This window comes from Coloeus monedula (assembly GCF_965178545.1).
Source record: "Coloeus monedula genome assembly, chromosome: 8".
Taxonomy (NCBI): Eukaryota; Metazoa; Chordata; class Aves; order Passeriformes; family Corvidae; genus Coloeus; species Coloeus monedula.
Genome location: NC_138788.1, coordinates 254,619 through 268,257, shown reverse-complemented (window position 1 = coordinate 268,257; position 13,639 = coordinate 254,619). Strand labels below are relative to the sequence as shown.

The following is a 13,639-nucleotide window of genomic DNA, read 5'->3' as shown; positions in this document are numbered from 1 at the left end:
AGATTAAGCACAACTCAAGCTGAGCACTTCCAGTAAAACTCGGGAGAGCACAGGCTGATTTTCGGTGCTCTGAGGAATAAAACCCCTCTGCAGAGCGACGTCTCGTGCATTTTCTGCCACTGTTTATGGTAATTAGCACATCCTCATTTCAATTTAAATTAGAAAATAAGATGGAAAAACTAAAATGAAGCCTTCCCCACGCCTGCTGCGTCACCTGCTTTTGAAAGAGGCTAATGAAACCCTTCCTGTCTACTGGAAAGTTTCATGGTATTGTGCAGAAAATGGAATTATTCATTGCTCCAGGGTGACCCCCTCGCCCTTTGTGACCCAAAGCAGCTACAGCTCCAATTTCAAAGATCAAGGCAATTGTCGCAGGACTTTCTGCACTTGTGAAAATTCCAGCCAGAAAGCACCTTCTCAATATTTTGTGGGTCTGATAACAATGCAAATTGCATATTCATACACATATTCAGACTTCAGTCTGCTCAATTTTATCCTCCTCCAAGCTGTGGGTATAAATGCAGTAAGTATGGGTGCATTTAGAGGCAGGATTTGTCTGATAAATGTGATTATTATACTATACTTTATGTGGTCAGAGCTCACCCCAACCATCCATCTGGATGGTGACTTAAGCTGAGCTTATGTCCATGTGTCATAATAAAGTCATTTCTCAGGAGCACCTCCTTTTCCCATGCCAGGAAATGCTGCTGAAAGACAGAACCCTGACAGCCTGACATTATACATGTACTCATGGAAAGCCAAAAAAAGGCCATGGGCTAAAAATAGCAAGTGAAAGTATGGCACCCCCTGCAACTGGACACTGGGAAAGCGAACAGGTTTCAGTAGAGAGCAAAAATGAATGGATGCTTGTCTAGATGAACAGCAATAAAAGATGAGCTGGTAACTGTCATTTTATATATAGAAGTACCAAATATATTTCTAAATAATTATAATAAATATTTATGTAATTAATCAGTATGTAAATAATGGTCCCTGGGCTGTCCCAGCACTGGTGTGGCCACAGGCCCAGGGCAGGGCCCATCCCCTGTGCTGGCCCTGCTGAGGGATCTCAGGGCTGTGTCCAGTTCTGGGCCCTCCTGGTCAGAGAGCCCTGGAGGGGCTGGAGCGTGTCCAGGGCAGGGAACGGAGCTGGGAAGGGGCTGGAGCCCCAGGAGCGGCTGAGGGAGCTGGGAAAGGGGCTGAGCCTGGAGCAAAGGAGGCTCAGGGGGGACCTTGTGGCTCTGCACAAGTCCCTGACAGGAGGGGGCAGCCGGGGGGGTCGGGCTCTGCTGCCAGGGAACAGGGACAGGACAAGGGGAAACGGCCTCAGGCTGGGCCAGGGGAGGTTTAGATTGGATATCAGGAAAATTCCTTCACCAAAAGGGTGGTCAAGCGCTGGCACAGGCTGCCCAGGGCAGTGGTGGAGTCACCATCCCTCGAGGGATTTAAAAGCCACACAGATGTGGCACCTGGGGACATGGTTTAGTGGTGGCCTTGGCAGTGCTGGGCCAGTGGTTGAACTCAACCCTAAAATCTTTTCCAGCCCTGATGGTTCCACAATTCCACTGCACACACAAGCACATTGGCTCCCACCAGCGTCTTATGGTCACCCTCCCAGCCATGCACAACCATGTCCCGTTTCCTCTGCTGCATCAATTAAGCTGCACACTTAAATTCCTCTGTGAAGTTCCTCTTACATAGGACCTGAGAGAAGAAGCCAATTCAAAAGCTGAAAAGGGGCATTTATGTTCAAGGCATACAGTTTTACTCTATACATTTTCCTTTTCCAGTACAGTTTATTTTCTTTTTTAAGGACTTAGCTGCCTGTTTTTCCACAAGCCTTTAAACCTGACAAAAGGAAACCAACAAAGAGGGTCTGTTACCTGGTGCCTGGGGTCTGTCTTTAAATTACATAAAGACCCCAAGAGGCTTTTCGTCCAAGTTGCTACAATAGGAATTCAGCATTTGTGCAGCCAGGAGAGCCAATGGAAACACTGCATGGATGAGGACAATCACAGCTGAACAAGAGAAGGGAAGAATGTGAGCTATTACAGCTCTGTTTTTCAAAAGGCAGAGTGCTGTGTTAAAGGCACCACAGGATTGTCTCTAAGTGCCACACTCCCAAGACAAACAGTCCCTGGCTGGGCTATTGCTGCCGAGCTGCAGGAACACAGGCTAATAGGCATGTTTAACCAGGAACAAAGAGCTTTTCCACCTTTCACTGGGGAGCAGGGGCTGAAATAGCATTCTGCCAGAAGTGGTTGAAAGGATTTCCTCAAGAAATGCAGCAATGAAATCCAGAATTTTCAGGAGGATACCTGGCTGCTTTGAGCTTTCCTGGGACACACACCATGGCTACTCTGGATTGCAGTGACCGCCCAGAGCTTCAGTAGTTGTTTCTGTTGAACACACCCAGAGTTTCCACCATGACCTGCCCCAGAATATGCTTTTATTTACCTGACACCCTGTACAACACCTCAGCTTTCCCTACGCATCCCTTTTGCTCCTGCAGCCAAGGGCTCAGTACCAGCCACTCACTGCCAGCAGCATTCAGTCACCTGCAATGATTTCCAAATCAGCTTCCCTGGAAAGTTTAATTACCGCTATTTATTACTCCTACAAATTCTGATACCACCTATCAGGGGCCTGAAATAAACAGCAGCACTGCCACGGAGCACCTAAGCACAGAGCACCACGAGAAATGTTATTTCAGAGTAGACTGACACCATTTGCTCACCAATACCAGGGATATAGGCTGCCACTTTTATTCATGTGATGGTACTTTCACAGCACTCTAAAAATAAAAATGATTCAATATAAAGCAAAAATTACTTAACACTCACTGCCTGCCACAATGGGGAAAAGAGGGTGTTCAACAGCAGAACCGTACTCCCTGCATGTACTTCCCTCATTTTGGGCTGGGGAGGATGTTTTCATGGAGAAGGAATGAATTATGTAAAGGAAAAAACACAGAATAACTTGTTCTTAGTCTTGTTCAGCAATAGCCAAATCTAAAATCAAATGCTTATTATGTTCCTATTGATTAACAAAAACATACTTTCCATGGATTTTCTCAAAGCCAGCTAATTACCACACTTGATAAATATCTAGACAATCACTAAGCTCTTCATGTTATCTTGTAAAAATAAATCCATAGGCAGCAGGTTATAGACAGCAGTTCTAAAAACCATTTAAAACACAAGCTTCCAGGAGAAGGACAATTATATTACACCAAGAACACGGTTGAAATCAATTAGAAACCATCATGATTTCCTCTGGGATACCAGCAGCTTCCCACTGATGGAAAAACCTTTTCAATTCCTTCCAGTCTTGATATCCTTGTCAGATTTTTCACGTTATTTGGGTAACATTCACTCATGATCTGCTTTTTCCCCCACTGCTTAATATATAACATGGACTCTTTTTTTTTGCCAGCAGATGAATAAAAGGGCTAATTATGAAGACTGAAGAGCCTGCTAACTGTGCTTGTGATATGCCACAGGCATATTATTGCAGGAGAAAATGCAACTTTTCCCCTCCAGAGCTGTAATCCAGCTTCTGATTGCTGTATTCAGAGTATTCCCCCTCTGAATCTAAAATGTAACCTGCAAGCAAACAATGAGCTGCCTGAGATTTCTCAGGGGACAACAGCCTCGGGCTTGTGTTCAAGTGCAGGACTGTTTTGTTCCAGGAACGAAGGACCACGGGACTTGTTCTCATCTATCTCCTCCTGCTCCAACAGGCCAGTCAGTGTCGCTGTGAGACATGCATTCCTAACACACCTGATCAGCCACACCAACCCGTCACCTGTATGGGAAGCCCTCACTTATTTGACTTTTAGCACATAAGCATACATGTAAATGCACCTCTCGCTCCTCCTTGGCTCTTTTCCTGGGGTCTCATGTCAGGCATGACAGGCTCAAAGATGATTCTTGCCTAGGAATTACATATTTCCACAAAAATTCCACAAAAAAAGAACCCCAGCTTGTACCTCTGAGTTACCTCTCACTGGCATCCTTTTCCTGACGACTTCTCCCTGAAGGACTGGAATCCCAGCCCAGAAGGACTGGCTTCCTACTAGGTCTTAAATATCCCAGCTGAACACTTTGTGTAACTTTAGGGATCTGTACCAGCCCAGGGAGTTCTCCCCTCTCCATCACATGAGTGCTTGTCACAGCTCCTGGCTGGTTCTACAGGAGATCAGATCCATATTTCATAAACTTTAATCAAAATGACAAATAATCCAGTCCAGAAGCCAGCTTGTGCTCAGCTTCTCCTCAGCTTCTCATGAGGTTCAGACACGGAAAACAAACCATTTCTAACAGGAGAAGCAAGCTGTACACTCGGATCCAGCCACCAGGAATAACCTCCGTCCTTCACGGCTCCTCTCCTCCATCACCATCCCGTGCACAGAGCCTGCAGGGGCACAGCTGCTGCTTCTGGCTGCACTCAGCAGCATGTTTGGGGTTTCTTACACTCAAACAAAAAGCCTTCCAAGGGCTCAGATACCTGAGTTGCTGCTCATTACGTGGTGAAACTCGAAATGCATTTTTCCTATGGCAGGAGTCTGGGATAACCAGCGAGGTTAATACAGGGATGGAAGAGCAGGACTGGTTTGGGGACAACCTGCCTTCAATTACAGCACGCTGGGATGAGATACAAGAAGTATTTTTTACTTCTTTCAATCCTTATTGCAAAGGCCATAAGAAAACTGATACTGGCTGAACATGACACAGCTCCTTCTTAGTCCAGGATGCTCCAAAATACTCACTTTCCCCAGGAAAACAATCAGTGCAGAATGGACCCAGAAAACCTCAGGGAAATGGAGGGAGCCCTTGCACTTCGCACCAGAGGGTTTTCAGTGTATTTTCACCAGGTTTGAGACTGGGGTACCAAGGAAGCACCAGGTAGGAAACAGCCATCCATCCCTGTCCATCCACTCTTGGAGCAAACTTATCTCTCAGGTACAAGAGGATGTGGGAGGAAAAAAAAATAATACAGGACTGCAGGGAGCAGAAATCACCACCCACGCTTCTCCTGGCACTTGAACTTCCCAGATAGCACAGAAAGAAATTATTTTTTTAAAGCGGCTTTCAAGTTTAATGCCATTCTTTGGCTTCTTCTGACAAACCATTCCAAGCTCAGCAAGTGCACGTCATTCCTTAAGCACAGCTTTGCCTACTTGGGAATGCTGTGGCAGGAAGTTTGACTGAACCAGAGAAAGCAATCTACAGGAGCTGAGGAATTGGCATTCATTTTCCCCAAGCTAGCAAAACACAGGCTAAAATAAAGCTGACTTTATTGACAATAAATCAAACTTTCCCCTACGTAATCCATAAAAATGAATCAGGCACATGATACCTCACAGTAGATGAGCAGTTTAAATACAGCAGGGACTCAGCTACCTCATTACTCCAGATCACTTATATTCCACAGTGTTTTCTCTCCATAAAACAGCAGAGGCATTTACAAGAAGTTACTCCCTGAAATTACAAACTGCAGCTTGAGCACACTGAAGGATTACCTCAAAGAGGTTTCCCAGGAGCGCACCAGGCTACATCACAACCCCAAGGAACACCTTGGGATGAAGGCAGGATGCTCCAGCCCCAGTGGAGGGCACACCCAAGTCGTGACTCATGGAAAAAGCAGCCCCAGCATTTCCCAACTAACCTGTAACCTAAATTATCCTATGAGTCAAAAGCACCAGCAGGGTGTGAAGCACAGAACTCATCTGGCCAGCAGGTAGCACTCTTTGTTTCCAATTTCTGATCTGAAAACCAGACCCATCTTTCTTTTGTTTTTTACTACCAGCTTTAAAAACATTGGAGAACAAATTTATGGCTGGTTTGACTTTATTGTAGCAATAAGTGTTTTAGTCTTCTACTGTTCACTATGTATTAAAAAACCCCATTTACTGTGATTGTGATGATGTACAGAGCTCATAAGGAACCACCACCCTAGAGCAGCTCCATCTAGAAGTAAATCCACAACAGTAAGAGTTCTGAAGACAGATTTTTCAACTCAACAAAATCTGAGATGCCTACCTTCCTGCTCTGCCTGCTGATGGGAAGCTCAAGCTCAGTTTCCATCCCATTCCATTTCCCAAGAGCACCTAAGGCCACTTTCTTCCCTTACAAGCTGCTGTGTGTCACTGACTGGCAGCATTTGCAGGCACTTAAAGGCAGTGACTGGCTTCACGGGGCCATTTCAACAGCCAGGATAACCATGGGAATACAGTGGGAAGTGAGTGGCTAAGACTGATGAGTTATTATGAGTTATTATTTCCCATTAGTCCCCTCTGCTTGTCTCTGAAGGAGGTGTTTGCTGAGCCTCTTCCACCTATTTTCTTTACACACCTCAAAATGCACCAAGCATGTGGAAGAACTAAAAAAGGAGTCAGATGTGTTGAAATGAAACACAGGATGTTTTTTAAGCTTCCAGACAGGTGCTACTGCTTTTCCAAGTAGCAGTTCAAGAAGCTGCAGATAGACAGGATGGTAACCTACAGCCATTAATTCACATGGAAACTACAGCCATTTCCAGGCCTTGATGGAAACCTAAATATCAATTCACCTACATGCTTCAAACACTAATGCCAGGATTATTTTTTTCTTCCCTCCTGCACACGCTTCATATTGTTATTTTCTAAGCACAAGGGTACACAGTATTTATTTAGCAGCTGTCATCTAAGACATCAAAACAGTTTCACAATTTGGACATAAACCCCACACTCAAAAAGCTAACATTTGGGGGCTGGAGTTCTTCATTAATGTCTGCAGAGACAAGGGGAGTTTTAATTTGACAAAAGACTGTTTCGTTCTTTGAGATGTAACGTGGGAGACCAAGAAACATGAATCTCCTCCAAAATGGAACACAGACAAAAACCTCCTGACACCCCACCAACACCAAATATTCAGGACACAGCTTTCCAGACAAGAGCAAGGTGTCACTCTCCCACTTGTTGACTGCCAAACCCCCCAGCTGTCACGAGAGATGTGTTTGTCTTTAATCCACAGGGAATTTGAAGATGGCAGAGATGAGCCCTACCCTGACACGGCGCTGCCTCAACCCCTTTAGGCTGGAAAAGGCCTCTAAGATCATTGAGACTAACCTTTACTGCTGAGGTTCTCCTTGCCGAAGCAACCTCCTTTTGTAGGTTTGGGAAGTGTTCCAGTAAAAGGTAATCTTTCCCTATTAAATACAGGAGAAAGGCATCCCATCTGCTCTTCAAGGGCTCACACCAGCCAGAACTGCTACATTGCATCAGCATTTTGGAAACATGAAAGGGCTCAGGCTAATTTTGGGCTTGGAGCAGGAGAGGTTCAGGAGATGCTTTCTAGCCCTGGCAATGAGAGCTGGGAAGTTTAAAGACCAGGTAGCAGAGACTGGGGAGTAGCAGTTCCCCTGACCACCACCCACACACCACTCACTCTCCGGCTGTTTCTCGTTGGGGGTGATGGATCTCACAAAATCCTGCGGGGTCATGAAAACCTCGGACTCGCCGTGCTCGTTGATGACCTTCAGCGTGGCAAAGTATCTGAAGATTTTGTCTGGCGTGGAGTAGGCTCTGATCCTGTTCTCGTATTCCATCACCTGGAAATGAGATTTAGCCAGCATTAGATGGGCACTGTCCCTGCCCCACAGTGACTCAAGTCCTCAAAGAGATTTGCCACAGGACAAGTTGCGTGCAACAACACAACTCTGGACCCTTTTGGCATTATTCCTTTCAAAAACCCTTTGAACAACCATGAAAATTGGACATATCAGCTGCTAATGTCCCAGGATTAAGAACAAACACTAAAAATCTGTATTATGAATAAATTTAGACTCTTCATGGTGGCAGAAGAAAAACAAATTCACAAAATCCCTGAAGGTGCTTTAAAAACATGAGCATAAGAAAAAGCACTGGCATCACATTTATGAATCTAAAGCAGCCCAACATTTTAACCACAGTGTTGAAGGGTTTGACTTGTGATTAATATATGAAGTAAAAGAAAAAAGTCTTGGAAAGCTGGGAGAAACCTTTACTTTCAAGCAGACTCCTGGAAAAAAATCACTTGGCACCACAGCTGGTTGCTCAGTCACCCAAGATCATTTTTTCCTCTTTTCTATCACATTGGCAGAATTCCCCAGAAACTCAGTCCTCCCCACCAATCTGCTTCTTCCTAACTCTGCCAGCAGTGATTTTTTTTTGTACCTAGAATCAGTTTCCCCTCACACAGCCGGAATTAATCAAAGACAATAGAAAGCTTTTCTAAACAAAATCACAACACAAGGCCACAAGGGTGGAAAAAGGCACAGACACCTACACTTCATCATGTATTAGCATGGAAAACTTTCCTCCTTACTTCAGCTTTTCATTCCTGCATTATATGCCATGTTCAACAATCCATAATGTACTTGAAACCTGCAGCTGGCCCAGAGCCACAGGAAGGAAAAAGCCCAACTGATGATGTGCTGCAAGAGAACAAGCAAGATCAAGGCTACTGCCAAGGCAGCTGTAGATCACTCCTGGCTTTGGTCCTGGTTCAGCCTTGTCCTTAAACTCAAACAACTTCCTCAGCCTGATGTTTATCAGACAGAAGACACCCTCTCTAGTTTTTCTTATTTCTGGCATAAAACCAGCCAAATGCTTTGAATCCCCCAAGCCAGGCTTTGGTAAAGCAAAGCCAGTCTCCTCTTTATCTGCCCCAGCTCAGACCTCCAGCAATGCAACCACAGATGACATTATCTAGAATGACAATACCTAAAGCATTCTCTCCCCTTGTCTCTGCACCACCACAGCTTTTCCTTAATTCACATGTCCTCGCATCAACCACTACAGGCAGTTTCCTCCCTCCCTCCCTCCTTCAGGAGAAAGTTTTTGTCCCTATGCCCTTTGCACCTCTAATCAACAAACCTAATCCCACTTTTACTGCTTCAGTCCACAAGGTTCTCCACAGATAAGGGCATTGGAATGCAGGCAATTGCTTTATTGCCAAGCTCCAAGTCCCAGCAAAAGATGATACCCACTTTCCCACCTCTTTCTGGCTTTGTCTACTGCTCCCACCTGGCAGGAGGCAGCTCCTTATGCCAAAGTGATCTTTCCACTCATGGGTACAGGCCCACATCTCCCTCCTGCCTGACCTGATCTCATGAATAACGCCCCACCCAGCTTAATCAGCCAGAAGCAGCTCAGTATTTTTACCTTCAAGCAAGACAAACCGAAGGACAGTATGAAACCCCAGACTGGAGCCAAGAGCAGACACCACAGACCATGACCAGCCTCCTCCATCCATGGCAACCCCTCAACACAGCCTGCTTTCTAGCTAAAAAAAACTCATTAGCCGAATTTTCCAAGCCTGTGGAAAAGTTTGTTGCAAGGCACTATCGAAGGCTTTCCCTCAACCCAGCTAGGCACAACTCAACAACCCCACTGCTGCACCAGAGACAGGAGTCCTGACGTTTCTGCCAGTAAAACCATGTTTCACTTCATCCCACTTGACTTCGTATCCACAATGGCTCTTCCCTCTGTATCCATTTTAAGGCCCTGCTAAGATGCTACTGTCAGTCTTGTTGCTGTCAGGTGCTTTTCTCCTCATGTTTAGAACATTTAGAGTATTACTTCCAAAGCAACAACAGCTTACTAACAACATGGGCTCAAAACCACATTTCCTGTCTAGCTTACAGCACAAAAATGCACAAGCTAGACCAAAAAAGTAGAATTTAAACTGCTTTTTAGCATCTCACAGGCTGCTTTCATCACAACTGAAATCTCCCTTCTTCCACAAGCTTCCCTACAAGAACGGAGCAAATGCAGCCACACTTCTTCCCTTTTGCCTGCAGCTGAACTCAATTACATCATTCTTGCTAATGAGCTAATCAGCGGGCAAAAACTGACAAATGTTACAGCCCATCCCTCTGTCTGCAAGGCTGGGTGCAACACGAAGCCAGGTCAAGAACGGAGCAGCCAAAATGCTGCAAATGGCAAAAAACTCACTTATTCAAGTCTGGGTGCTAAACATCAAGTGGGTGATAACAGGGGTGCCCTGGTCCCTACCCAGATGTGGAGATAAGAGCCCACGCATTTGGGTGCAGACAACCACCACTTGTGAGGGGTTTTGCACTGCTTCAAAGCAACCTGCACAGAAAATCATGCCAGGCAAGAGTCTCCTCTCCTGACCTCTCACCTTTCCCCAGTACACACCAGTCCTTGATGCAAGGAAGACCAGCCAAAATTCTCATCCTGCCCCCAAGAACTGCAGCCTCACGTAATCAGCCACCTCCAGAAAGATGATATGACCCAAAGGGGAAAACCCCTTTTTTGCATTTATTAGTAGAGCATGTACTAGAGGAGAAAGACAAGCAAGTAATCCCTGTTGCTCTGCAAGAATGAAGATGCTGTTGAGACTGTCAATGTTTATGCTAAGCCTCAGGTTAAAAGAAAAAAACCCTAAATCCTATGCAGACATGAAAATAAAGCTCTAAATTAACATCTCAAGGCACTTCCAGGGCCTCCCTGACCATGCAACAGCACACATCTTAATAGGATAAATTAATTAGGACTCATTTTCTTTGTGCTTCCTCCTGTGACACACACCCAAATGAAGGCTCGGCACAACAAATATCCCAAGTCAAGATACCTGCAGGACCCAAACACTGCCAGTACATCTCGCTAAGTCAGCCCTGCTGCTGCATGCCAACACTTTTAGCAAGTTAATTAACCCATCAGCCCGCCCCTCCATCATGTATTACAGCTCATTAGCCTTCAAACTATGCAGGCACACAAGTAATTTTTTCCTTTCCTGCCCTACACATCCAGGACCGACACACCGCACAGACAACACGTGCTTGGGAACCAGCCACACACAATCCCAACACCTGAGAGTGGTTTGTGTTTCAGCTTCCCTCTCACTGCATCACTATCCAAAACAGCAATGTCAAACTTAATTTATTGCTTCACCGCTAATCATCAACTTAATTAAGAGCAACATTAGGATAACAAACAAGTGTTAAACACTTCCAATTAGGCTTAATTTTTTCACAAGGAAAATCCCACGCTATTTTCAATTCATTATGGGAAGAGTTTTTACTGTGGGTGGTGATGTTTGCTGAGGTTTTCTTACACAGCAGAAGAGTCAAGAATCCCCAAGGTGTGACACAATTAGGGGAGCAGCACATCCTGGGAGCAGCCCTGATTTCGAGCCAGGAGCAGGGGCACACCTTCCCCTGCCATCTGAGCTGGCCACATTCAAACACAGCTCCCGAGGTGACTCACCACAGCAGCTGCTGATCAAACACCGAGCCCACAGCGGAGCCGCTCAAACGAGGAGCAGGCACCTGGGAGAATAGCTGGCACATCCTGCCTTTATTGGCGCTTTGCAACACTGGCATTCAGGCCACACAAGGTACATTCTGTCTCGGGGCTGCAGAGAAAAGGCTTGTGTTGGCACAAAGATGATGAGGGCTGTCTTGAACAGGGCTGTTCCCAAGGAAATCGCTGCTCCTGAGTTCCTGCTCTCGGAGGAAGGCAGACTGGGATGAGAAGGGATCCAGGCCACACACTATTCCCATCTTTTGGGCACACCTGGCTTGTGTCTTATTTGGAAATTATGGCTATATTCCTCCCTGCCTAGTTTGGGAAAGAAAGAGCTGTTCAACACAGGCACATCTCTAACAACTGGAACAACAGTCCTTGCCTCTAAAGAAACTTCCTCTGGCTTCCCCAGGCAGCAGCCACGTCAGACAAAAATCAATCTTTACACTCACTGTATTCAAAAATAAGAGTGTGGATGGAAGTGGACTGTGGTTTACTCTTTGCAACCTGCCTCCATCTGCTGACACTGGAAAAAACCAATAACCTGCTTTTCTTGAGTGGAACTGGCAAGAGCTGGAGTTGTCAGAGCACCTGACACCCAGTCGCCATGAGAAGTAGCAGCTTCCAAGAACCCACATTCCTGGACAATTCTGAATATTTCAGCTCAGTATCTTACTATGTAACTTCACTGAGCTGCCACCAACATGTCACAACAGGAGAGAGTCTGGAGCCCCAAATACCACGAGGCATTTGAAATCTCAAGTTGTGTAATCTACTCTGACCAGGAACTGACATAATTCAGCAGCTTCAAAGGAAACAGCTCTTAATTTTTCATGAGAAGCTGTTAAGCCACTATATATGACCATCCACAATTTAACAGCTAATGAGATGCAACCTCCAGAATACAGGCTTAAAAATAATTATCAGAAGCAAATCTTAACAAAATGGGAGTAGATGTTCTGCACAATTCCTTTCTCCTCTTTGGTGCTGCAACAATATTACGTCATCCAACACAGACCAATAAAACTGACATCCAGATGGGCTTAAAAAATAAAATACTGCTGTCTGCCAGCTCCCAGTTACAGGACATCCTTTAATAACAGTGGTTTCAGACAGTGCCAAACCAGTTGTCAGTTCTGAGGAGCACAGGGCTCCTGGAATTGCCCAAGAGTGAAGGCAGGTCACAAGCCAACAATAGAGTTTATTACTCAGGTTTTCCTCCTCTTTAAAAGGTGTTTGATCTCAAAATGAAATAGCCAGAAGCATCAAGAAAGAGCCAGGACTAACCATGAAGAGGGACTGAGGCTGTATTTCAACAACTACATTTGCACAGAATAATAAAATGAAGAATTAAAGTACACCTTTCCTATAACCCTCCCTTCCACATTCATCCTCTACTGCTTCCTACATGCACTGTGTATATTCACAGGCAAAGAGATGGACTCCGAGACACACATGCTGAATGTCCCACATGGTTTAAAAGCTTTGGCACCAACTCCCTGCTTTGCATGCACCATCCTAACAGCCATCAGAGCAGGAGCCTTGGTTATCTTGGACATCCAAGTGGAGCTGGGAGAAGAGGTCTCCATTTCAGAGGATCAGCGTATTGTGCTTTCCAAACACAGAAGTTTCAACCTACAGAAACTCATGGCAACGTGCCAAGAAAGTAGGTTCCCAAAACAGTGAGGTCTCTTAGAAAATAAAGACAGGTACAGAGCAAGTTTTCTCTCTTGCAAGATGCCCAAGTTTGGTACCTTGCGGTCCCGGAACCCAGAGCGCTTCTTCTTCTTCCCTTCCGGCGGCACCTCCTCATCGCCCGACGATGTCACTGCCCGCCTGCCCTGGCTGCCGCTGCTCTCCTGCTCCTCCTCCTCGTGTTTCCCCTTCTCCCCCGGCTCTGCCCTCGGGCCGTGTCTGACGGAGGAGGACGAGTCTTCTGCGTAGGCCCTGTCCCAGGAAAGAAAGCACCCGTTTAGGAAGTGACTGAGTGGTGCTAAGGCTGCAACAAAATGGTCCTGCCAGGCTCTACCCGAGTGAAACACTGGCTACAGTTCAGTGGGGAGCTCTGCAAAGCAAAAGCCCCCTTGGAATACAGTGTGCCTTCCCCTGTTGTAATCCAATTTCCACCCCACACCAAAACCCAGACTAGTGGTCACAGTAAGTTTTCTCAGTCCAAATCACTCAGTGAGTTATCACATCCTCTCCCAAAAACCAGACATGCAAGAAACACTGGGAGAAGGGCATATCATACCTCCTCTAGCACTAAATTCCACCTCTGCTTCCCCAAAAAGATATACAAAGTGACAGAAATGTGTTTTACTATCAGCACTGCAGGACTCAGGA

At 45.7% G+C, this 13,639-nt stretch overlaps 1 protein-coding gene across 2 annotated transcripts in view; it reads right to left on the bottom strand.

Moving 5' to 3' along the window:
• The window catches only part of MICU1 (mitochondrial calcium uptake 1), an 84,816-nt gene that overhangs the window by 52,472 nt on the left and 18,705 nt on the right, over window positions 1-13,639 (bottom strand). For both annotated transcript variants that reach the window (XM_082286078.1, XM_082286079.1), the window contains exons 4-5: window positions 13,051-13,243; window positions 7,431-7,593 (exon numbers count right to left, since the gene is read on the bottom strand). In XM_082286078.1, the coding sequence (XP_082142204.1) occupies window positions 7,431-7,593; window positions 13,051-13,243 (356 nt within the window). The remainder of the gene's footprint in view (window positions 1-7,430; window positions 7,594-13,050; window positions 13,244-13,639) is intronic.